The sequence below is a fragment of the Pelecanus crispus genome, chromosome 13 (genome assembly GCF_030463565.1).
Source record: "Pelecanus crispus isolate bPelCri1 chromosome 13, bPelCri1.pri, whole genome shotgun sequence".
Lineage (NCBI taxonomy): Eukaryota > Metazoa > Chordata > Aves > Pelecaniformes > Pelecanidae > Pelecanus > Pelecanus crispus.
This window is the reverse complement of record NC_134655.1, coordinates 3964004-3989959: the sequence shown is the minus strand read 5'-3', so window position 1 is coordinate 3989959 and position 25956 is coordinate 3964004. Positions and strand designations below refer to the sequence as shown.

At 41.5% G+C, this 25956-nt stretch overlaps 1 protein-coding gene across 4 annotated transcripts in view; it reads right to left on the bottom strand.

Moving 5' to 3' along the window:
- DCX (doublecortin) overlaps positions 1-25956 on the bottom strand; it is a 75742-nt gene that overhangs the window by 9912 nt on the left and 39874 nt on the right. For 2 of the 4 annotated variants that reach the window (XM_075720630.1, XM_075720629.1), the window contains exons 3-4: positions 8048-8150; positions 3892-4014 (exon numbers count right to left, since the gene is read on the bottom strand). In XM_075720630.1, the coding sequence (XP_075576745.1) occupies positions 3892-4014; positions 8048-8150 (226 nt within the window). Of the gene's footprint in view, positions 1-3876; positions 4015-8047; positions 8151-25956 lie in introns of all 4 variants that reach the window. The other 2 variants (XM_075720627.1, XM_075720628.1) reach the window with 1 other exon arrangement.

The window sequence follows — 25956 nt, the reverse complement described above, 5'->3', positions numbered from 1 at the left end:
CATCTAGGCAGGAGGCAAATTACCTCCGGCAGAAGGTAGCAATTCAACCAGTGAACTCGAATCACTGCAGCTGGGAGCTGGCACTCTCTGTGCAGTTGCGCTTCATGCACGGCCTGTTGTCCTGACATTTTTTAACAAAATATTTTGTTTGTGCGTTCTTTGTTGCTCCATGTTAATCCTTGTTATTTTGGAATGGGAGCTGACCACTTACTTAGGTGGCTTAGTACCAGGACTGCTGTAACAAGACAGTCAAAGAATACATTACAGTTCACATATAGCTGGTGATAGGAGCAATTAAATGGCTTAGAAGCTGCTTCCTTTTCAGTGCTAGATTTACAGACTTGCTACATATATTTTCTTCTTTATTCTGCTGTTGTTCTGACTCAGAGGTGGCCCCAGAGACCACAGTCAGGAACAAAGCTTTGGGTGCCATCAGCGGAAATGGGACTCCAGCCACCAGTATGATCTCTCTATGGCTCCCCCAGAAGGCTAGTTATACCTGGATCTACGTTTCTTATTGAGAAGTAGATCACTAAATTCACAGCCAAAACCAGAAAGAGCAAAGGATATCAAAGGTGAATGGAGATCACCTGGCACAGAAGGCAGATCCCTACATAGAAAGCTTCCAGGCTGACAAATCAACTTAGATGGGGATCTACATAGTCTCTGATGATGGCTAACATGGCATCAGGCCACACAGTTGTATTCATTCACATGTGTAACCTGACAGTTTACTGCAGCAGGACTGAATGCGTTAGAGAGCGTGCCGGTTGCTGGAGCAGCCTCTGATCCACTGGAGCGTAGATAGTGGCCTTGCTAGAGCGTGGCTTGCCTCTGTTGGAAGGTCTGGAGCACATGCTGCAGCCACTCTGCTTCTGGAGATCTTTTGCTCTGTCAATCTGTGAGATAATAGCTTTGGTTTTAGCAATATTATTCTCCAAGTGCTTTCAGAATACACAAAAAGCTCCAAATAAAGAGCCTCAAAGCTCTTTCCTGTGCATGATTCCATGGGCAGATTACAGAGGTCTATATACAGATTGGTTATCACTGTCTTGGACGATCCATTGGGAAAGAAGGCATGAACAGCTTAAATGCTGCACTCAAAGCCATGGAATGAGTCAGTGAAGGAGACTGGAAAAAACCGCAAGTCCCCGAATACCCCAGCCTGTGTGGAGGATAGCTGCTGCTCAGGCACAAAGCATTTCCACAGCTTTGAAGGAGAAGTGTTTTATTTATGTTGACACATAAAGATCAGAAGTGTTCCTACAGTGAACGGTAGAGAAAGCAGATGCAATGTTTGCATGCTGTCAAGGTTACATCCTGAGAATTAGCACTAGCAAGCTCTGCTGAAGTAGTTTTTTCTGTTCTCTCTGTGCTATAATAGTGACTTATTACTTTTGTCCACTATCTGCTGGCAGCATCAAAGCTCCTGCCAAGGAGTGAGGCACAGTTGTGCATGTACAATCTGCTTTAAGCCTTAGCTGCCTCTGTGGGCAATGCATGTGGACAACTGTCCACATGCAAATCCACTGCATTCTCATTTTTGCTGCTGATAATAACATACCATTTTCCCATATGCTTTAACAGGGAAATGGAATAATTAGGATGACAAATAGGAGAAAACAACATCCTTTTCTGTAACTGTGGCGTGCTTGTAATGAGGAGGGTTCAGACTTCTTTCACTCAAGCAGCATGAAGATTTACTTCAGAGCCTGCATTTACATCAGTGCCCAGATATGTCACAATGGCCTTACAGACTATGGTGGAAAAAACGATACATGGAAAAGAACTGAAAAGAACAGAAACTAATAACATAGAATCAAGGAAACTCCAAGTTCTGCTATGACAACCGTAGCAGAGTGAAAGACAGCAAAGACAGAAGGTACAAATGGGTAGGAGATCAAACACATCGCAAAAATATTCAATACACTTGAAATAAAACTGCTTTTTAAATCCTTTCACAAATGAAATAGGTGAGAATGCTGCAAAAAAAAATGGGTCAGATCATCTTTTATTAATCAGCTTTCATTCAGCATTCCTTGCCTTTTTAATGTGGTAACTTCAAAATCCAGCTAAGCCTGTTGATTGTTTATGTAAATATTGACTCTTAAGTAACATTTAGACTCACTTTCTTTATTACAAATTCAAGGGACAAAACCACAAGATGGTATTCTATTTTTGTCTCTGTCCTGAGAAAACAACTGTCTTTACATTTTGAGTGCTGAGAGAGTTCAGTAATTTCTCATTCTCATTAAGCAGGACAGGCTGCCATTTTTTTCTGTATTGAAATCACATGAAAGTACGAAAGACCCTTGTCTAGATGGATTAAAGAAACCTGATTTGTCCTTCATTACTGGCCTTAACTCCAGGAGCTGGCTATTGTTCAGCATTTCTGGTTATTTTAATCTCCTTCTGAAAGGCTCTACTAACTGTGTTCATTAAACTTCATCAAATGACTCACCATTTTGTTCCTGTGAGTCATTCAATCAGTTAAAATCAGGAACACAATAGTTGCCGTTTCCCATTAGACTACATGTTCATGCAATAAAGTCTAGTTCTGGTGGTAATTACCATCTGATGCTTATGGAGAAGGTTTAAATGCTGTTTCACAACTCATGCTGACTCCCAGATTGTTGAATGGGAGTTGTTTGGGTTTTTTTAAATCATCAACATATTTTCCATCATGCCTTCAATGTACCTATGCAACTTTACCATGCATTTGGGATTGCAAAAGCTTTTTAGATTATAGCAAGCCTGAGTTTAAGAACAGCCAACACTGGAATCTTGAAGGAAAACTCTATGAGTGCAGACTCACCTTACAGAGAAATAACTTCTTTAAAATCGCAGAGTCTTGGCATGTGCCAGCCAATTTCACATTGTCTCTTTTGAAGAACACCAAGAGACCCTAAACAAATTAACTGCTTCCTGGGGAAAATCTTTCTGAATACTGTCAGGAGAATTTTATATCCAGTAATCCAATATCTACTAATGGTCAACTGTTGTGTGGTGTTCACATGCAATATGCAACATGTTACCGTGAAGGTGAAAAGCAATTTCTGGTTTATATCACCTGTGTTAATACTGTGGGTCACTTGAATTTAAGCTATGAAGCTCTCCTGGAATCCTGAAGTGCTTATTTGGTGATTTGGCCATTTTGGTTTTCTTTTGGAAAAAACCACACAGACAGATGACACACCTAGAGATCCACCCTCTCCATCATGACTCTAAAAACTATCAACTACCAGAAGTCTGATATTCAGCCGAGCCTTTAATTTGTAGGCTCTACAGATCTCCAGGTGTGCTACACTGCCAATCCAATTGCTGCTGAAGAGGGAGGGAGGTATTTCAAATGGTGCAAGCTGCTGCAACAAATCAGGATTCCCATTTTCCTTCTCTTCTATTACTGAATGAATGTCTCAGTAACTCATCAATAAGCCCATCACCAGTTCTCCAATTGCAAGGTCACTGGTCTTCTTTAAATAATGATTAGAAGGGGACACTTCTGACCTGTACAATAATTAACATTTGCATTGCACAGGAGGTTATTCTAAATCAGTCTGTATCTGTAGAGAACATATGAGAGCACTGTGGACCTTGATTTCCTGCCTGTGAAATGGAAACTTCTTTTAAAATTTCATTAGGGCAGGAGGCTGTGAGACGGTGAGTGGTATGACCTAAAGCCACAACTGCACTTAACCAACCAGAGAATTCCTCCCCAATATTTAGTGCCCCTGTACACTAACACGAGCTTCATGGTTTTAAAAAGTGCCAAAGTTTCACATGCAAACACCCAAGGTCAGTGTATCCAAAGACACACAATGTATGTTTTTCTTTTGAGCAGAGTTAATATTCAGACACCAGAAAACAATCACTCACCATCTTGATGGTTACCTGAATCGGCTGGAGACTTGCTCCGGCGCATGGGGGCTGGACTCTTTGCTGAGCTCTTCTGAGGGGTGGGAGATGACTTACTGCCTGTGGCAGCCGCAGGGCTCCCTTTCATCACCCGGCACTCTAAGGAAACAGACAGCAACCGTGGTTGTGGCCATACCTACTCTCGCTGCCTATGGTCACCAGGTATGAAACACCCATGGGCAGCTTAGCGCTTTGTCTCCAAAAAGCTGTAGAAAACATCAACGACAAGGGAAAAGCTGATAATCTCCATATTTTCTCCAGAGCAGAAAGGAGACCTTTTTAGGGGGAAAGCAAAAAGAACAGCTTTGCTCCTTTAGAGGAGGCGCTGAGACAGCGTATGTCAAGATCAGGCTGGCTCCCCAGCAGGGCCCATCTCTGTACCTGTGTCCTACCAAAGATTTTGTGCCCTTCCCCTTGCCTTGGTTCTCACCAACTAGTGAGCACAATGAAAATGGTCAACACTGACTGAGGGAAGAATCAGGCCAAAAAGCCAGTTAATTTGCTGTAACCCTTCCATGAAGACCTAGTAGTAGTAGGAATGATGAGTGCAATTTATGCAGGTGCAGGAAGCCAGCAAACAGCTCATGGCATGACGTAAAGGTCTCTAAGTGGCAGATGGGACATCTGCCCCAGGAGGCTTTCACCCAGCCTGAATCAACCTCTTCTGTAGTTTCAACAAGCTGCAACTTTTCAGATGCAGAAAGCAAAGAAGACAAAATGGTTTTACAAAACACGTCCTCTGTCCTCGCCACTCATCCCTTTCAGAAAGGTTTGTATAAACAAGTCTAGTAGATTTATGTACTTAAAGACATGAGCAGATGAGAACCCCAACTGTGTTTTCTTAAAAAATAAATAGGCCAGGAAGAGTGGAAAATGTAAACATGATCTACGGTGTCCTGCAGAAAGGAACTGAAATGCTAACAAATGTCTGTGTGTCCCAGGATTTCAGGCATGCCAGACCTTCAAAACCAGGGTTTATTTACATTGAGAGCTAATAGAAAAAGCACTTTCCACCCCTCAAGTTATTAACTTAACCCAGTTAAGAAGGCAATAAAAAGGGGATTTCCTTTTTGTCAAATGCTAACTGGTCTCACCTCATCTCCTACAACAGATTGTCCTCACAAAGATGTGAAAAACAGGTCTTTTTTACAGATGTGAATTAGATGTTCCACATACAGACAGTTTTTTATGGAAAAGTTCAGCTCAGCATGCATGGGCTGGAGCGAGGACTCCCTTGACTGGATTCCCTAATGGGAATCAACTAAGGCAGCACATAGCAGATAAAGAATTCGTCAACCGAAAACAAGTTCTCTGACCTAAATGCATGTGTTATTTATTTATGTATCAGTATATCTATGAAAATATAATTGCCTTAAATTTTTCCCCAGGCTTTCCTCACTCTCAGACAGTCAAGAGTCAGTCTCTTCTTCTTCCAGGTAGTTTGCAAAAGTTTGCTGTTGGGTCATGTGGTACAAGAATATGAAGAGAGGATGCCCTGTGCTCCAGGGATACTGCATAGCAGTAATTAAACTGCAATGAGTTTATTCTCTCTCCTGCTAAATGGATTTTGGAAACTGTAAATCAGGGATAGAAAAAGTTTTCTGGTTGTTTTGGTTTTTTTTTTCCCAAAGGTACTTGACTTCTCACAGATGATGCCACAGAAAGTCTTGTAGGGCTCCAGCACTGATATAGCCCCAATTTTTTATACATGAAGAGCAGTAATGACTGGGGGCGGGGAGGTGTGGAAGGTAGACTATCCCTCCTCGATACTAAAGAATATAGTGTTTGATGAGACACTGTGAAATAGCCACTAGGGGAAGTGTGCAAATAACTGCTCCTGGTGTTAATCAGCGCAGCCAAAACATGGGGAAAAATCATCTTCAGTCACTGCAGAAGTAATATTTTTCAAGGCTCTTACATACAGCTGTGCAAAAACAAACAGTGCAACATTTTGATCTTAAAGCATGATCCATTTGCCAAGCCATAGGCACCAAATGCTATGTGAGATACACTAGAGTGGAGCCTCCCCGGAGCTGAGGGGGTCTCCTGGTGCCCCTGGGTCAATCATATCTGTCAATCATCTGTCAATCATATATCATGTGGGTATCTCAGAAACCAAGGGGGTCTCAAAGGGTGCCAGACATCTATGTTTAGTCACCTGAATTACTCCCTAAAAAAATAAACCTAAAAAGTGAAAATACTTTATGTTGTGTCAAGAGCTTTCAAATGTATTTTCTTCCCAGGGGAGTAACTCCTTGAAAAGAAACTCAGCTTTGCATTTTCCAGCACAGAAAGGCTGACTCTGAGGAATTCCTCCAGCTCAGCCGTTGGCAAGTGTCAGTGCACCAAAGGCAACCCCTGAGCATTTGCACATCTTGAAACAAGGTTCTAAAGGTGGAAACCTGACTGTGCTGAAGTTAGCGTAAACAGGCCTCTCAACATCACAGGGGGCATGACATTTCTGTGGGCTGATGCTGAAACCAGTTGGTAGGAATGAGGCAGAGCAACGTCATCTGGAAGGCGCTCAGCAACAGGGATTATAGGGCGGAAGCTGTGGTGGGCAGTCAGGAGGAAAAAGATGACATAATCCTCTCTTATGCTATTTCTCATTTTGTTTCCTGATGTCCTGCCAGAGTGAACATAATAACCAGCAATCCAAATGCATGTCATCCAGACAGGCAAGAAAAAGGACCCCATGACAGAGGAGGTTTTAATGTGACATTCATCTGCAAGACCTCAGGACTCACGGTTCTCCTTGCAGCATCTGACTCATAACAAGGAAGGATGATGGGTGATAACGGGAGAATACTGCTGGCTAATAGCTCCTCATCTGCTTCTTGAGAGGTGCAGGGCACCCCTACTCCCCTGAAAATACTACTGACAGCTGCAGTTACTCGGTGCCTTCCCAACAGCAGGCTTGGCTTATTTTTGTAAGAGAAATCCAAGCTGGAAAAATCAGTAGTAACCGGGAGTGTAGGCAGAGAGCTGGGCTTCCCATCAAGTTGTTCTGCTAGGATTGCATCCAAACTGTTTTACAGTGTGGAACTCCCTGCGGAGCTGACTCAACTGTGGAGCGTTAAAAAAATTACAAAGCTCAGGTTACAGATTGCTTCCCCAGCCTGACACAGGCTTTATTCTCTGCCTGCAAAGTTTCAGCTGAACCTTGGAAACTTTCTTTGAATTAGCCAAGACCATCAAATGGGTTCATCTGGAGTACACAGGTCAGAAGTACCATCATCAAATAAAAGCAGGCTTGCAAAGGAGTCATAAAAATACAGTGCTTGACGATTAGAGGCTGCTTGATTTCCTGATATATAGCAAAAGTCCTCTTTGGTCTTCAATGCTCAGCCAGTTTGTAGCATATAAGACAGCATGGGGCTCCTGTTCCTTATAGAGGACAGCTAGAGCTTTGAGAAATGAGCCTGAATGTTTGGAGACCACATTTTCTTCTAGTTTACATGGTCAAAGTTACATTAATTTACTGTTGCTGCACTCACTGGCACCAGCAGACAGCCTGCGTTCTTGGTGTATACGGCTTCAAGGTGGGGTAGGTGGTGACTCCTACAAGCAAGCTCTGTATATTCTGTGAAATCAAAGATTTCATGACTTAATTGATCATAGAGACTCGCATTAGTACAGATCTGTGCTTGCAGTTGTAACAGGGACAAATAATGGAGCTGTCCCAGTCCCCTCTGCAAAAAGGGAATTATTGCCCTGCTTTTTGAATCAGCAGAAGACAGCAGTGGAGGGAGTGATTTTTCTTTTAACTGTGCTTGTTCCCATTTTTTAATACTCACATGTGTAGCTAAGGACAAGAGTCCTTCTACTGTTTAGTTCTCAAGAAAAACGTATCTATCTGACTGCAGCTGGTCGAAAGGATATACACTACCAGATTTTGCAGTAAATGTCAAAGGGTGTAGGAGTTCATCTATTCTGACTTGGGCTACCTCAGTCAGTATTTGCCTGATTATAATATCCGCTGACTGTACAAGTATCACAAAAGGATGTTAAATTCCATGCACTAGGTCTTAAAAAACAGAACAAAAGCATGCAGCATTATTATCTGACACAAACAACTGAATGGAAATCAAATAAAAACACAGACTGGAGAGCAGTGTGTGTTTGATGTTACCGCTTTCATCCAGAGAAAAGTCATCCTGTGCATAGCGGAATTTTTCTGGACCACAGGCGATAAACACATCATCATCCCCAAAGAAATCATGGAGACAGGTCACCTACAGAGAGAGCAAAGTCATTCATTTTATTTTTAATTGGCAACATTCTGATGTGGCTTAGTTTTAATTTAAACGGGAGGCAGCTGCCTTTCTGCTGTTCCCCATGTCCCATGCTAATTCAGTCCTACTTCCCGTAAGCCTGGTGCGCAACACACAACTTCTTTGGGCAAGTCAAGCGTAAAAGTGTAATTAAAAAAGAGGAAAAAAAAAAATCCCAACTACCTTGCAAATTCTATGAGGTGTGGCATTTCCAATCCATTCAGGAGCTGACAGAATACATTAGTCACCCTAATGAATGACACAGGCATTCCTGAGCTACTTCTAAAACAAGAAGCAGGGGTGCCCCCCATGCCACGTTGGTAGGCAGGGCTGTGACACCGCTGCCCATGCTGATGAGTATCTTAGCACCAACAGAGCCTAAAAACTCAAAGAACCGCTAAGAAGGCAAAGAGCTGCTGGGCGCAGCACAGGTGCAGAAATGTGACTCTTCCTGAGCAGGCAATCTTGATGATAGTTTTTAAAGCCAAAAGGTTTATCTGTGCCATTGAGGGAGAGGCCCGAAGTATCATTGGATGCCCTTCCCAAATGCTTGCATCATTTAAATCTACAGATATACTCCAGATGTTGTGTCTCCTCCTCCGTGCTTCTGCCACCCAGACATGAGATGATAAAGCACCATTCCTCACTGCAGAGCTGCCCATCCCACAGAAGGACGAGGTGTGGGGAAGGCAGTTACTAAGTGGGAAAGGCACAAGCCAGGGGATGGGAGGTGTGCGGCAGCCACGAGTGTGGGAACTCTGCGGGGAAAGGAAAAGCAATAGCTTTCAGTCACCTAAAACTAAGCCCTGTGTCTGGGGACACCACAAAAGCAGGATGTAGAAAGCTGTTTGAGATAAACGGAAGACATGGTCATGCTGGCTAATGGCTCTGAATACCTTGCTTCTCTTTTTTGCCGTCCCAAAGAGGGGGAATTTGTATCTTGCAGTACTTGGAGCTCCAGACCCATGGCTTGCCTTGCAGCATGAAATAGAAGCAAAGCACAAGATGTGGGAGCTCCAGATCCACTGATTTCATCAGAAACCTGATGTCTGAGAGTTTGGAAATCTGAAAATGCATGGCAGGTTGCTGGAAGCATGCTGTCAGGAGATGGGTTTAAAATGCCATCATGCTGGGAGCTAGTCCCCATATTCAACTGGCAGAGATCCGTAACTACTATTCTACAGATGATGGACTTATTTTAACAATATTTTTAACAAAATCAAGAGGTGAACAACCAATATTCATCACAAAAACCAAGCAAAATACCTGATTAGGTACAGGAACAAGGAAAATGGAAGAAGTTCTAAAGACTTTGAAAAGCACATCCTAGTGATAAATCTTATTCAAAGGGTGGACTGACTATTGGGACAGAAGGGCACATCAGGCTTGCGTCTTTGTCTTCTGTCCTTCTGCTTCTCTGTAATTAGTTGGGAGATGAAGTATAGGATGAAATTACCATCTGCCACTGTCCTCCCAGCTGGCTGAGAAATATCATCCCACTGACTGGTGGACAACTCAGCTCTCTATACAGCTAGAGGGTCCTATTTAATTTTTTTCCCATAGTGTGGAGCATTACAAACTCCCTAGGGATATCTGAGTGACCTGGGACAATAGTGATGCCCACGGTTGGCTCCTACTCTTTTTCTTCAATATAATATACTTGAAGTCATTGTTCCTGCATTGTTATATTTTGGTTTGTTTGAAATAGGACTCAGATTTCTTGGGTCGTGTTAGGAAATGTTCTTGTAGACTGCACAAGTACATGGAATGGATATTCTCTAGGCCTCTTGGCTACAGACACCTACATCATACTTGCATGCTATTGCAAGGAAATGGGCCACCACGTCCTGTCCAATGTTGCCATCATAATGAGAACTGAAGCCCCATGAAGATATTCTGGGACGTGTTAAGACCTCTTGTTCTGTGCTGCCTTTCTAAAGTAATGGGCCTGGCTCTGCTGCAGCTCACTTTCAGCTGGAGCATGCTGCAGGAGGGACAGCCTGTCTTCTGCCATCTGGCATTAAATATTGACAAACAAAAGGATATACAGGTTTTGCTCTGACTGAAAAAAGACTGTGGCTGCAGTTTCATTAGACCTTGCCTGTCCAGATACCCAACCCACATGAGTGTGGAAGACAGTAAGACACCAAGTCCAGCAGACTCCAGATGTCTGCTGAGGGCATTTTTGGCTTTGCTCATTTTAGTGGGAATATCAAGAAGGGCTGAAAAGCAATGCATTCCTACAGAAGGTGTCTCCACTTAACACCATTAGCACTTCAAACAGGTAATACCTTTGTACCTGCAGGTACTTAGGGGCAGGAGACCTTAGTACCACTTGCCTTCCTCTTTACCGCTGGTGCAGGGGGTTGGCCAGCAAAGCTGAGAGCACTGCTGGGCATCTTTTGTACCAGCCAGGACAATATTGCCGGTGACCATTCAGCATCCACTTTTCTAGGTGCTGCGGTGTGAATAATTAGCCATTCAGATATTTACAGTTACAGCTGTGGTAATTTACACAGTTACCAGGGAAATAATTGATGCGATTACACAGCAACAGGAAGATAACTGGCAATGGTAACTCCACTGGAACCAGTGGTAATCACACAGTAACTCATGATAATGCTGTTGTGTTATCTCCATGTACCTAAATTTAATCCGAATCATCTCAGTGCAACAACTAGTGGAAAATGTGCACATCATTGCTCTTTGGGGAGATCCATAAACACCCATGCTTGCCACCTGTATCTTGTAGAAAATTGCCTTTTATTCAGGCTCCTGGCAAGCTGATAGGTGCTCTTCTGAGGCAAAGAAAGATGATGCTCTTCCATCTTCAGAAAATGCTTTGAAAACTCATATTTAGTGGAAAGTAACACTGTTATTTTGAAGAGGAGAAAAACACCACTGCGAAAATAACGTTGGTAGGCCCAACTTCAAAGCCTTTGTGTAGCTATTCAAGAGGCAAGTGTGCAGCACAGCACCTGCCTCCAAGGGCTAGAGGGATGACAAAGTGCCTCTATCCAATTGACTTTGTCTAGATCTTCAGCCTGAGCTCCTGACATCCCAGCCATATACCGACTAAATAGTGTCAGGAGGAGAAAAAATGCTCATCTGCAAACATACCAGAGAGGAACATTTCCAGCATCAGCCAGCCTGGTGCAGCCTACCAGCCACACGTCTGAGCACCTGGGTGAGCCCAGGGTAAACGTGACTTTTTAAACTTCCATTTTTCCAGGAGATCATTCCAAGCAACCACAAGATTGGCACTGACATTTTTAATGGAGGTATCAGGCTGATGGCTGATGCCCAGTGTTTTGGCACGTCTGGGCACTGGGATCTTTACAGAGGGTGGATGCATTGCAAGGGACTGGAGAGAGCACTGGAGATAACCGTGGGGAAACTTGCTGTAGAAAGAGCCTAATTTCCATATCTACTGATCCATTTGAGCTGGACTGTGAAAAGTTAATTTCAAGCTCTAATAAATCAACTATAAAGAAGGCTTTTGGCTATCTTAATAAGGCTCAGTATTTCACACTGGTTAATATAATGTATAATTAAAGCACTGCCTAAGAGTGCCAGCTCTGGTTAAGATGCCAAACATTAGTGAAAAGCTTGCTTTTCACATCAGCATGACGTTCAAAATGGAGCAAGCTGAAATCTGCTATGGCTTTGATCAAAGGTAGAATTTTCTTTGCAAACTTCAGTGAATTCCAATTTCTGTTTGCCTAAAATTAGGTTGAAAATAGTTAACATGTTACCTACAGAGAATTCTCCCACAGAAAAGATGACATTTCAAACCAGCACTTGGTATTACAGTTCTCCCCCTGAGGATGTGTGGCACTGATTCATTTGCAAATAATTGCATTTGGCTCAATACACAAGATCCCATTTGAATGCTAAGTACTATACTTATGCCATGGAAAAGACTTATGGGTTGCTTAGCTCAGTACAGAAACCACTGCGCAGTTAAATGTAGTGCAAAGCTAGATCACCACATAAGGGTTCAAAAATTTCCCAGCCTTTTAGATGAAATCAGAAGGAACCCACAGGTGCTCTTGTTGTCTCCAGGTATAAGTTGAAGTGTGTATTTTGTCCTTGAACTCCCTACAACCACCACAAGCAAAAAGAAAGTACAGGCAACCAGGAAAGCATTCAGATCAAGGGTCCAAACACAATGGAAAAATACCAGCATGCACAAGGATAGAAACCTGATTACATGCCAAGCAGAGATAGTTGCAATTCACTTTACTGTATTCTTGTCCCTTCAGATAATAGGTTATTATGTGTATTTTGTAATTATGAACAGCTGGCTGGATGAGTAGTGGAGGCTGGTAAAGAAATTAGATAATCTACTTGTTGAGCTCCTAATATTCAGGAAACAATAACTTCTGTATTTGCTTTATTTGTTCCTTTTTGTTTCCTGCTGTAACTTCCAATATTAAGAACTCACCACAACATGGCAGAAAAGACAGACAAAACACAACCCCACTCTCATTAAATAGTGCAAAACATTGCAAAATTCAGAAAATAACAGGTGTCACATATTACGCAGTTTTAACTACGTTGCTTATGTTCACCACGTGTGTGGTATTTCCTATTTACCTTTTGTTTATTAAACTTAAATCCTTGATCATTACTGTATGTCCCTGAAACATGCTCCATATGTACTGCTGTCTACATAAAGTCGCTGGAGTAAACTTGCTTTGTGAAAACATGTGACTTAGGTGCTGGATCTTACAGCACCAGAGCCAGCTTGCCTAAGTGGTGCATAGGAAAAGAAAAACACCAGGAGAAAGTCCTAGCTATGCTCATCCCTGCAGGATGTGAAGCTAAAGAGGACGCAAGCTGGGAAGCGGGACCATGGGCTGCTCTGCTGGGATAGCTGGTTCAAGACCTTATTAGCCCGTATGGAACATTTCAGGGTTGTTCTTGACAAGCAAGGCCAAACCTCTACCCTGCACTAATTGTTTTAGGGGTTTTTAGTGACTCCAGAATAACCTTATAAGTCTTCTTATCTCCATTCTTCAAATGTCTTTTTTCTCATGTTTTCTCAGAAGAAAAAAAAAAAAAAATAGTACAAGTCTCCCCCCAAGCAGTCTGGACAGTTTTGAAAGTATATGTAGTGCTTTAGCTTACTCTAATCAACTATTCTATTTATAGCCAATAATTAGTCTGGAACACCATGAAAACCCTGAAAAAAGTTCACATCAACAAAAATTTACCCCAGCTGATAACCTGAAAATCATTGTTTTTAAATGCTGCATTTTGCTCTTAGCTAGGAATTTATTAAAGCACAAGACAAAACCCGATAGTAGCCTGCTAGTGCAAGGACCTATGCTGCTACCCGAAAATGGTGATTTTGCTGGTGACTGCTATCATGCACCCTTAGCAATGACACTGGAAACCATCAAATTAGTAAGATTCTGTCTTTTGCATTTTTAAGTTTACAAAATTTTGTTTATAAGAAGAATTAAACTTGTGTATATAATTACAGTAGACAGGATAAATGGCATTGATTTCCAAGATACATGTGCATGCCTTTGTTTAAAGGAGGATAATATTTAATTTGAAATTCCTGATTAAAAAGACAATATTGACCTAAAAAGGAGCATACTGCGTGAAATGTTTTCTCTTCAATTCCTGTAGCTTAAGCAATTCCAATGAAGGAAGTTAAATCTTCACACTCCAGTTGATGAGGCACAAATTTATTTTTTACAAAGTAATTATTTCTAATATATTTGATGGTAACATTTTTTCTTTGTGTCAAGGTTTGATTTTTTAAAAGCTTTATATTATATATTACAGAATATTACAGAAGAAATAGAAGTTGGCAGAGATTAACAGAGATTTTAGGGAGTACAAAACTGTTTGCAATTCCGTAGGTTTTCATTAAGCGTGGTTTCTTTTCTTGTTAAATGAAATCCTTCTCTGCCTATATTAGAAAAACCTTCCCTGAGAGGACAATATAGCTAGGATTTCCAAGAGGGGATTTCTGCAGTGACAGTCCATTAGTGTCTGCTGCGGCAATTTTAATTGCAGAAAGGAAAAATATGGCCTTCTGAGAGATGCCGAGCCTTCTCGTTCATTTTAATACAGTAGTTGTAGAACTAAGCATTTTTCAGGATTTTGACAAAATGGAGCTTGCCTCAAGCATCTCTCTGGATGTGAGCTCACAGTTTGCTGAAATATCTGTGGTGCTACAGATGTTCTGAGTTCACCTGGAAAAGGAGTAGTAAATGCGCAGGATATGTACCTGCACAGCTGTGAATAACTGGCTATTTCTACCATCCTCCAGGAGGCAGCAGCAGTATTTTAAAAGTGTAATTCATTAATAAATAAAATAAATAAAAAGAATTAGAAATCAAAAGCCTGAAGACTTAAGCCTTAGTCTGAAACACCTACCAGTGCAGAACTTCCTGTGCTTTAAAAGGGTGTTACGATTAACCAGCTCCTTTTGTTCCCTTTTATACTCTGCAGAACGACAGAGTTCGCAGCGTGGCTAATGGGTTGCCCTCACTGTCACTCTCTACAAGGATGACCATTGTTACAGCAGCAACATCGGCTCCAGCCACATTTCGGTTGCTTTCACTGCTGGATTGAGCTCTGCAGCTGCTGTGGTTGCCAGTTTAGCAGGAGGCCTCCGGTAGCCTGGACTGGCCATCGCTGTTTGCCAAGAAGATGACAGAGCACGTCTTTGAAGAGGAATACATCACCAGAAGGGTTAACTGAACTGTCCTCTTCACCTTTCTGAGAAATGTCTTTATCAGAGGTTCTTATTTTAGCTGATGGAGCCGGGTGAGGCTGAACGATAAATGATCAGACACTGTAGCTAGTGATTATTCAGAACAGTGATTTATGTACACAGTCCTGCTTCCAGACTTTCTATCTCTTCCTTATGTCACAGAATGAGAAAAGACCTCTGCCTACGTGGTCAGCAGAGGTCTGGCAAAGGAGATTTGGAATAACACCACCACAGGTTCGACCTGGGGGCTGAACATCTTCCATCTTGGGGACTGTCATTAACCAACTGCTTGACTCTGCGCAAGTCTTAGGATAAGTGAGGGCCAGCGCAAGGCTTCTTCATCTGCTCCTCTCTTCCTTAGCCATAATGACTTTGTTGTCTCTGTAATATCCCTCCTCTTTAAGAATTTAGACAGCAGAACAGAAAGCGATACCAGTACATAGGTAGCTTCAAACTGTTCCCTATGTTTCTGCAGATCTAATGGTTATGCTCAAAGAGATGTCTGTTTGCTTTCTTTAAATCATCATACTTCTTCAGCTTGTAGGGTTCCTGAGTTCAGAACAGGTGAAAAATTGTCTTCAGAAACAGCTTCCTTTAAGGCCAAAAAGACCATAGAAGACAATTTGCATGCCATACACACATAAAGCCTGTCAAGAGCAGAACTGAACTAAGACATACTCTTATTTTCTAAGTTGCTTTGATAAATGCTATAAACTTGAACACATCCGACCATCTGTTAGCTAAAGACAATTAATGTTTTTTAGATGCCTGCTTGTGTCCTTTCTCTTTCAGCACTAGATGCAGCTAAGGAAGTCAGACTAGCAGCTAGACAGGCACTAAAAGTTAACAGAGCTGAGAATGTAACTAAAATCTGTTTAAACTCTGTTTTAACTCAAACCAGAAATCTGATGGACTTATTTATTCTCCAACACCTGTACCCCAAGTCAAATTGGCAGTGGTATGTTTATTTCAGGTCTGAGACACCAAAGTCCTAAATCACAAAGGCAACTGTGCTTTACAATTAATCAGTTGGGTGTTTGCAATCAATAAAGAACAGTACAGAAACCAAACACATACAGACTTGTCCACAGGAAGACTCAGCAAGGTCATGCACCAGAGCGACTATTGGGAATTAATGAACATGCGGAGTAGACTTTAAATGAACTGCTTTCTCTTCTCTTAGAAGCTCTTCACCACATGTCCAGAAAGAAAAAGATTTCAGAAGACTTAAGGGGTTAAGAGGATATGATGGAAAATAAAGATGTTGATACTGGAATGCACAGCACTTAATACATTTTAACAGTCTGAAGACTGCAAGCCCAAAGCAGACACTGAATTGATTTACATTTTATTAGATTCTGGTTTCCTGCATTTAAAAAGAAGAGATGTTTGGATTCAATTATTTCTTTAAATTATGCACACACCCACTCAATAGATTCCACATTTGCATTCACAGAAAGAGAATTACTTATCCACTTTTATGAAAAAATACTGCTTAAAATGGGTAAGCAATAGAAAGATGAGCAGAAAAAGCACAGATGTTGACATTAAAAAATGGATCAGGAGCACTGTTGCATGCCCAGCCCATGCCATAGAAGCATGTGCAATTACACTTTGGAGAGCCCTTCTCTGAGCTACGCAGCAGTAAGGGTAGGGGACTCTGTCATCTGCTCTTCCATCTCTGCTCTCCTATGCCACCAAACACCCACGCCCAAATCTGGCAAGACCGTGGTCGTGCTGTCCCCTCACTACTGTGTTTCCAGCAAGCCACCATGAAGAGTAGGAAAAACCATCTCTTCCATCTAGGTTTCAGGGCCCATAACTTAACCTCTCAATAGAAACATGCAGTGAGATTTCCATTCTTTAAAACATTATTTAGAGATCTCAACTTTTTCTTGTATTCATGAAGAGCCATTAGCTTACAGTTAAGTCTACACAGTTTTATTTAAACAATCAAATTCCACTCTTCTGTAGAGACTTTTTTCATCCTTTCTCAGGTTCAGAAGAGAAAATTCTGGGCAAGTCAGCATGATCAAGTGTTTTCTTTGATGCAAGAGGGAATTTTTCCACCTTTTTATTGATGAAAAATGCAGATTCTCTTAATTAGGCTGTATAACTACAGTAGGTTGATTATGACTGCTTTATGTCCACTTGAACTATTTTGTTATAATGCAACTAAACCAGAGTAGGTACACCGACTTCTGACCAATATGCATTATTTCTATAATAAGCATTTGTGATGCTTATTTAAGTGGAGTAAGAATAAGAAATAAGAAATATTCATGCATGTATGTGCACAGCAGCTTGTAAGAATTCCTGCATGAAGAAACACTGCTCTCAAAAGGGCCGCAGCTCAAGCTGCCTGTTTATTTAAGTATTGGAAATGGGTAAGTTTGAAATAGAATAGAACAAAAAGCAAGGGGGGGGGGGGGGGGTGTCAACAGCCAAGCTACCCAGTAGGAATGTTAAAGCTGAATTTAATATATCTGGTGAATTAGTGGTGCTTCCAAACGGTGTGAAATCCAGTTAGTCTCTGGAAGAAAGGTTAGTTTGTTATCTCCATTCCCTATGCATATGGAGGGGACTACGAAACAGATATTCAGGTTGTTGATTCTTGTTACCTAGAAGAAAGGCTTGCTCTTGCATTCATGAGGGTATTAGGTTGAGGATAAATGTGCTGTGCAGTTTCGGGGCATAAGGAACACAGCCATCAAGACCTATGTATAAAAGATTACCCTTTCTCCAGTCAGAAAACCATAAACCAAAAATTCTAGGTGACAGATTAAGACTATGAAAGGAAAGATTTCCAGCACAAATTGCCCCAAAAGAGGTAGCACTTAAGAATTCAGAGAACTGTCAAACCGTTCTTCCTAATTGTCCCCACTCATCACTCTTGAGAGGGAACAGTAGTTCTGGACTACAAAAGAGCATTTGGATGTAGCATGACTCCATGGCCAAGTATCATGGCCAAGGTCAAGCAACACTACTTGAAATGGGAGCCTTGAATGTAGGGGCACAGGGAACGTATCAACCTACTCAAGGTCAGGCTGAAGAAACAATGGGCTGGAATTTCCAGTTAATGGGATTGCCAGCAACAAGCTCCTAAAACCTGTAGCTGTTGCTGATCCTATTGTGCATATCTTCATAAAAGAGAAAGGCTCTTGTTCAGCTTTGTGTGAGTTTTTCTTAAACTGTAACAATGGCACTGATGGTGATGGAGAGGCATTGGTAAATAGATCCTCACCCTGGTTAAAACACAAACAAACAAAAGACCCTGCACCAGGATTGAATAGTTTGGTGTGTGCCTGCAAGCAACCCCCTCCATCTTCAGGGAGCACAGGAAGAATGTTACCATTAGCTGACCAACAGGCCCAGAAGGATGAAAAGCTACACCAAGCATTTACTACTTGTAAGGAAGCTCTAAGGGGCTGGAGGAGACCAACAGCCACACCCTGACTTGGTCTCACAGCTGGTCCCTGCTTCCCCCAAGGAGCCCTTATCTCTGTACCCCATGCCACAGCACCTAGCTGGTGCATGAGAAAGAAGGTCAGAACCAATGTCCCCACAGCCACCCCTCTGCCTGCTGACTTTCGTTTGGGGAAGATGGTGGGGAAGGGAAGATGTAAAACTGCAGCTGTGAGAACTGCTCTCATCCCCACATGCAGCATGTGTTGTCTGCTTAAAAGACTAAGATGACATCTCTGCTTTCCTTACCCACTAGAAGGGTGCCCTGGGAGTCTCTCCCTCCTCGACGTCTTACCAGTATTCCTGGCTCTTGCTCCTTCTTTTCTCTTATCAGTCAGCATTATGTAAAAATACTTCCTCCAGTTAATTACTTCATGGTCAGATGCATCAAGAACTTAATTCTCAGCCCAAACATTTCAAAGGACAGCACATTGGCCAGCTACCAAAGAGCTCCCTTTGTACTTTCACCCACCTGGGTACAGTTATGGACTTCAGCCCAGTACAGCAGTGGCCAAAGATGAACCCTCACAGAGGGACAAAACTGATTTATTCATGCATTTCCATTTTCTAGGGATAAGTCCACTGTCTTGCAACCCACCCATTCTGCCAAACTACTGCCCAGCACGTAGCCATGGAAGCAGAGGGCAGCATGCCTGCACAGTGCTTTCGGGCAGAATAAAGATCTGGCAGAATGAAGAGGATTACACAGTTGTACGAAATAGCAGGATTTGTTCCTACAGCCTCTTTGCGATGTGGTGTAAAGAGACCTAAGAGAGGAAATTCTGTTTTCGATAATCACACAGAGTGACAAAGGAAATAATCTTAAATATGAACAGATTTGGTTTCCATGTAACAAGTGGATGTGTTTTACTCACTGAGGCAGCCTTTCTTTAAGAAATGTAGTTTTTCGACATTGTCATGAGTCCTCCTGACATCAGTAACTTCCTTCCAAAATAAGTGCTAGGGAAAAATCAGTGTCAGACTTGCCCTTATTATTAGTGCATCAGGAGAGCTTGAGGACACTTCAGTTAAAGTCAGGCATCAGCACTGACTTTGAAGGCAGCTCGTTTCGAACTGCCTGCACCTCCCCTAGCACAGCAGCACACTAACACACTTCACTACGGATAACCTTGTCTTCCTTGGCATTTGCGGTAGACAGCATATGTTAATGGCAATGTATTATCACCATTTTTCCTGGGGAAGATGCACTCTAACTTGGTTGTAATTAAAAACCTTTTCTGACCAGACAAGACTATTCTGTCAATTCAGCTTATGGACATATTTGTCTCTCAGCCTACACTGGTTTTATTCAGGCTCTAGGTCTCCAGTTGCACAGCCTTTCAAACACCTCTGCTATTTTTATCATTTCTAAAGATACTTCTTCTATTAATTAATTCTTGGATGTGTCCCTGAGCTCGTATTTTGTACAGGTTCCCCTCTGTTTTGTTCAACGTCTGCAAAATCCAGAACACTTGCTCATCAAAGGAGATGTAGAAAAAGCTAACATTTTTACTTCATGCTATCAACTTTAATGGAAAAAAGACACAAGTATGAAGTATTCAACCTTCAAGTCATCCTTCCTAATACGCATCTCCAAACCTGAGAGCGAACAAACCATCCTGTCCTCCAACAGTGTAACTTCATTTGCAGCCTGTGGATCCAAGTCAGCCGAATTTCTGAAGAAGATGAGAAGATGCAACTGGTTCTGTATCTAATTAACACTGACTTTGCATTTCACCCCACTCACAGCATCAAAGCTGTTGCTCAAATGCTAAAATATTCTGTAAAGGCTCCTAAAGGCATTTTGACTAGTTAAATTTCAATGTTTGCAAGGATCTTTATTACACTGTTAATTCGGGAGATTAATGGGAATTAAAAATGGTGTCCTTTTAAAAATTAAATTGTAACAGATGCTACATTAAATCTAAAGGAAAGTAACAATTGCTATCAAGCTGTTCTTTCAGAGAGTTAAAATTTTTTCCTTAATTATAATTCTGAACATGTTCTTTGTGTTTTGGGAGATTTCCTGAATTTACAGCAAATGTGTATGCCCTCCCTGTTGGAACAATTTTGTTTTCACCCTAATTTCTGTTAATCTTTGAATAAAGCTATTAAATTTTTTTCTAATTAACAGGTCTTTTTGATTCAGCTGACAGCTAACAGAGTAATGGAAAATTCAGCATTGTGTCCTGAGCTAAACCATATTAGGGTAGAAATTAACAATGTTAAGCAGGCTGGGAGATAAAAATACTTTGTACAGAACATGCAGTGAGGCTGCCGAAATGAATGTCCCAAAGCTTCTTGCATGGAAATACCTTTTTTTTCTTTTTTAAATTTGAAATATATCCCATCCCTTCCATGTCTACAGGACCAATGACAAGTTCTAGCTTAGTATGCAGTAATGTTAATGGAATAATTGATGCAGGAATACTGAAATAGATGATGTGTAAAATGGCAGGCTGCATAATTGTCTGGAGTGAGTTCAAGCATTTCTGCAGTGAAAAATAGTCCTGTTTTATAATCCTATCACGTCTCCTTGCTGCTGTGTAGCAAGCAAATTTCATTTGGAGATGATCCCAAGGTGCAGTTGATTTACTAGGGGGATTCCGAAAGGCAGAAGGTTAAAGCCTTCTCACCCCAACTAAATAGCACCTGGGAGAGGTATTAAAGGGCCCACACTAATTTTGGGAGTATCATTCAAATGACATCATTATAATAAATGTACATATAATCCAGGCGAATCTTTGCCATTGAGCAGTGGCAGGAGAGTACCTGCTTAAAAAAAAAAACCCAAACATTCCTTTTTAATATTTTGCCTTTCTTTTTGAAATATAAAGTATTATGGGATGGAAGAAGGGGGAACAGAAAGGAGTTTTAAAAATTATGATGCAATTAATTTCTGCTTCTGTGAAACATGCAAGAACCATTATATTGGGATGGCACTTCTCATAAAATGAGTTGTAGACTACTGAAGCAATTAGAAACTAATTGCTATGAGATTCCCCCAAGAGATATATAAGAGAAACGGGAGATGGCCAGAGACTTACAGGCAGAACTGTATCTGTTTCTTTCCCAATCTCTGTGAAATACCAAATTCCACTTCTACAGGTGCAGAGGTGACTATATGAGCTCACAGATCAGCCAGCTGCAGATGGTTGTACACATTTACATTCCCTTTGTGCAGTCTCCAGGATAATTGGGTACTGCTTTTCTTATTTGAACCACAGAAAGAACACATCTGGATTTTTTCCTCCTTTCTCCACTGCTGCATGAATTCATCAGCATTTCACCTATCCTTCACTCTCTATCTCTTCCCCAGCCCTCACCCCTCAAGACTGACTACGTCGTTTCCATTTCTGCTGGTGTGAAGAACACGAGCCTGGCATCTGCCCACACAGGGCTTCTCTCTGCTGCTGCTGCTGCTTGCAGGAACTGGACTGAGCTCTTCATTCTCAACCGCGCTCTGGTGTGAGACAATAACGAGCACGGGTAGCACCTTTCAGTAGTCTGCGCCTTTCCAGGGGTAGATAGCGTAGATTCTTTCCTCCCCCCGACCATTCCTGACGATCCTCACCTCTGCAGAAAAGGAAGTATTTCTTGTTCTTTGCAGGTTTTGAGTCTGCTTCTGATCTCACTTAGGCACCCAACAGCCCTGGGTCAAAGCACCAATTCTGAGTCCTCATTATGACTCTCGAGATCAGTAACTTTGCAGCTACAGTTAAACCAAAAGGATGTTAAATAACCCTTTGTTAGGTTCCGCAAAGCTGATACCTTAATAGCAGTTAAAAGATGCGGGTGTTTTGTTTGCTTTTGTTGTTGTGGGTTTTTTTTTTTAATTTTGTTGTGGTTGCCAAGAAAGAAACAAGGCTTGCTGTGTGTTCATGGTGGAAATGCTGCTCATACATAAACTCATATGTAGACACTGCATAAAGACTGAACATACAGCTATGAGAAGGAATGTAAACAAAAGGGCCAAATCTGTATTGGCATACAAGCCTCTCGGTACAAATCTACTGAAGTTAGAAGAATTATACAAAGCATCAGTCTGACTTTACGCCCTGACTATACTGACAGCACTTCTAAAACTTTGTATTTTTATTTTTTTCCCCTCAAATGTTTTATAGCTTCCCTTTGCTCCCTTCCCCTTTCATCTCAGATCATTTTTGACAGGTAATCCAGCAATATCAGCCTCTCCTGTGGAGATCATCTCTATACCCACAGTGGTATGCTTTCAATTTGCTCCAGCACTCTAATAAACATCTAGTGCAGACAGCGCGGGCTGAGCTTTTTTAAGAAACGTCGAATGTCTGCAATTCCAGTTGGATTCAATAAGAACTACAGAAACACAGCATCTCTGAAGCATGGGATAGCAAGAGTAAGTGGAGAAAAGTAATTGCAACAAGACCAGTGCTATATTTTCATTGGTGTCTCTGAAGAAATACTGTTCAGTCCAGAATATATATTTCCATAGGGAATGTGGTGCTAGAGTTCACTAAAATGTCACTGTACTAAACCAACTGCCCTTTTTCTTTCCCTTAATTTTTCCTCTGTACCAAGAGGCAGTAAAGCAGCTGTGACCAAATAAGGCAACACATGTACATCCTTTAAAAAAAAAAATTAAAATACCATATCCTGGCAATTAGCATGCTGGTGCAGTCAATTCTTGGAACATCAAATCTACCATGATACTTGCACACTAGAATGATTTAACAAGCATTTTGCTTTTACTGTGCTGTCTTGAACTCAAACATGCCAAAGTAATTTTAAAAAATTGACACTGTTTTTCCTCTGTAGTCCAGGCTAAATATTTTGGGTTTTTCCTCAAGAGAATACATAATCCAGACCTTTGTATTGTTTTTGTTCCAAGGCAGCCTTCTTGCCTAAAAGAAGAAAATAGCTCTGGCTGCCTAGAAGAAAATTAGCCTTAGATAATGAATGGTATATTTTTCTCTGCAATTGCTTTTCACTTCCTTGTGATACCTAGGCAAGTATTAAATTCTCTTATCCAAGCTGACTTATACGTAAAAAGTTTGAGAAGTATGCTGTCCGTTTTCCCTAGTTATCTGATCTGGTTCCGTAGATCCAGCCACTGTCCCTCTAGTGCGTTGCACTAAGTCACCGTTTTATTTGGTAGAGTTCTGACCGTGGAAATCGCTCTTTGGGCACACACAACATGTTTTGTACGGGGCTCTTGCCGAGCACAGGACCGTGCTGCTCGGGAGCCACGGGTTACTGGGAGAGCAGTGGGCAGGTCTTCAATGCAGAGCTTCCTGGTACTTGTATGCAAACCAAACTCTCCTGGTTACTACTTAGTTTAGTAAGATGCTATTTTGCATCCAAACTTCCTTCACTGGAAGCAAACCCAGACTGTATCAGTATACAATTATTTAAGGACTACCAGGTGTTCATATAACTAAGCATTATATCACGATAAGAGATTGACTCATAAGTGTGGATTTTTATGTTATTCTGGCTACTAGATGTAAAATTTAGGCCAGTGGCTGGCAGATAAAGCTTCCAGTCTTTTCCTGAACAGATTTTTCTTCTCTTCAGGATGTAAAGGGAAATCTGGGAAGTCTTAGGCCTAAGCCTTTGTTTTTGTAATCCTCTTAAAGGTGCCCAGCTCACCTATATTGAATTAAAAATAAAGCATCAATATTGTAAGCCTTTCCACTGTGCTCCAGTAGTACACTCCGATTCTGCCTTAAACGGACATGTCTGAAGAGACCCCAGGGGCACTTATTCAGTCCTTTGCATCTCGTCTAATACCGATGAAGGATGTCTCATCCACTGTAATGCCAGAATTTGGTCTTTGAACCTAGTTAGTACTACACCCAACGAGACACATGGCCAGGTTTGAGCCCTAGATATGCTATCAGTGCTTGATAGCTGCTCTGTGTGGTGCAGAATTTAAACAACGTGACATATGTACTTTTAAATGAATAAGACGATGAGATACAAAGAGCAGTAGTATTACATATGGTGGTGCCTGGGATATAGTAGTAAGCCATGTGAAAAATAATGCCATTCAATATAGAATTTCCTTGTACTAGATTTAATTTTGCATGTGCTGATGAGAACCTGGCCCTTTTTTTAGCAGGCAGCATCATACCAACACACAAGAAAAGGCATCCTATTTAAATTGTATAGGTATTCATTTTATTGTCATTTCCCACTCACAGTTATAGCCACTAATAAGATGACTATTGCTCTCTTGTTTGTGTATACAGACCAGCTTGCCATTTGGGGGTTAATGAATGATAGCAAGTGGAAGCATGAAAATAAAATTAGCAATGCCCAGAGCAACCTACTTTATCAAACTCACCAGTTTATAGGATTAGCAATGGATTCAGTGCAAATCTCTTCTATGGGTATTATAAGCAAGATTTATGCCAATTAGCAGTAACAGTGCAGATTATTTGGGAAGAGCACTGACAACAGTTAAAAGCTCCTTCTACTTTTAAACTATGTTGTTAGGACATTCATTTCAAGTATTCACGTCCACTTATAAGACTATTTTTACTCATCTCCCAAGTGCTATTTAATTTCTTACGTGCATTCATGGTGTTGTTTCCTGAGGCAGTAAAGACAACTAAATCATTTCTTTTCTAACCTAACTCTTGCAGTAGCTACTCTCAGCCTCTTTGGATTCAGGTCAGGTTGCTCTCAGCAGAATCCAACATGTATTACATTCTTCACTCCTCTATAGCAGACGTGATTCTGATCTCACAGAGCCCAGTGGGAAAAATTCCCCATTGACATCAACATGCGTTGAATCAGGCCCTAAATTCCCATAGCAATCAAGAGACGTGAAGGAAAGAATTCCAGTAATCTACTGGTAGATGCCCCTTGACCAGTGGAAGACGTTGGCCTGTCTCCACCAGAGGAACATTGCCAATAGCATATAGCTCCAGGCTCCTGCAACGCGCAGTTCTCCTGCGGGCATCAGGACAGCAAGGTCCATATATACATTTCATACATAATCTGACTAGAAAGTGACGACTTTATGGAAGGTAGACTTTTCCCATATACTTTCATGCCTACAAGACAGGGACAAGGCTGAGGCCAGTGTTGTTGTAGACTAAAACACCCCTTGGAAAATCAAGTTTGATCCATTTGCGGGAGGGAAGACCTTTTGCTTTGCTTCGCTACAACCCAGTTCTAATAAATTACTGAAGTTCCAAGACAGTATCCTCTCATCTGTGCACAACAGCTGATTTGGAGCCAGGGGGGATATGTGAGCTGGTACCACTCTGCAGTGCCTGCAGGGGCAAGGACGGCCAGTTTGGTCTAATTCCACACATGCACATCTTACAGGTTCACTAACAGACACCCTCTGCTTTTGCTCTAAAACAGTTGATAATCTCTTAGCTAGTTTATTCTGAAGAAAAGCTGGTTAATATAACTAGTTATTTACAACTGTGACAATTAGATTGAAGCAATTTGCGTGCGGACATAATTATGTTCTTAATGAAGATTAACTTAAATGAAATGCTTTTAATTACAATTCACACAGCCTTTGGCTATTGTGCAGACAGTATTCTGACATTTATGCCTCACCAG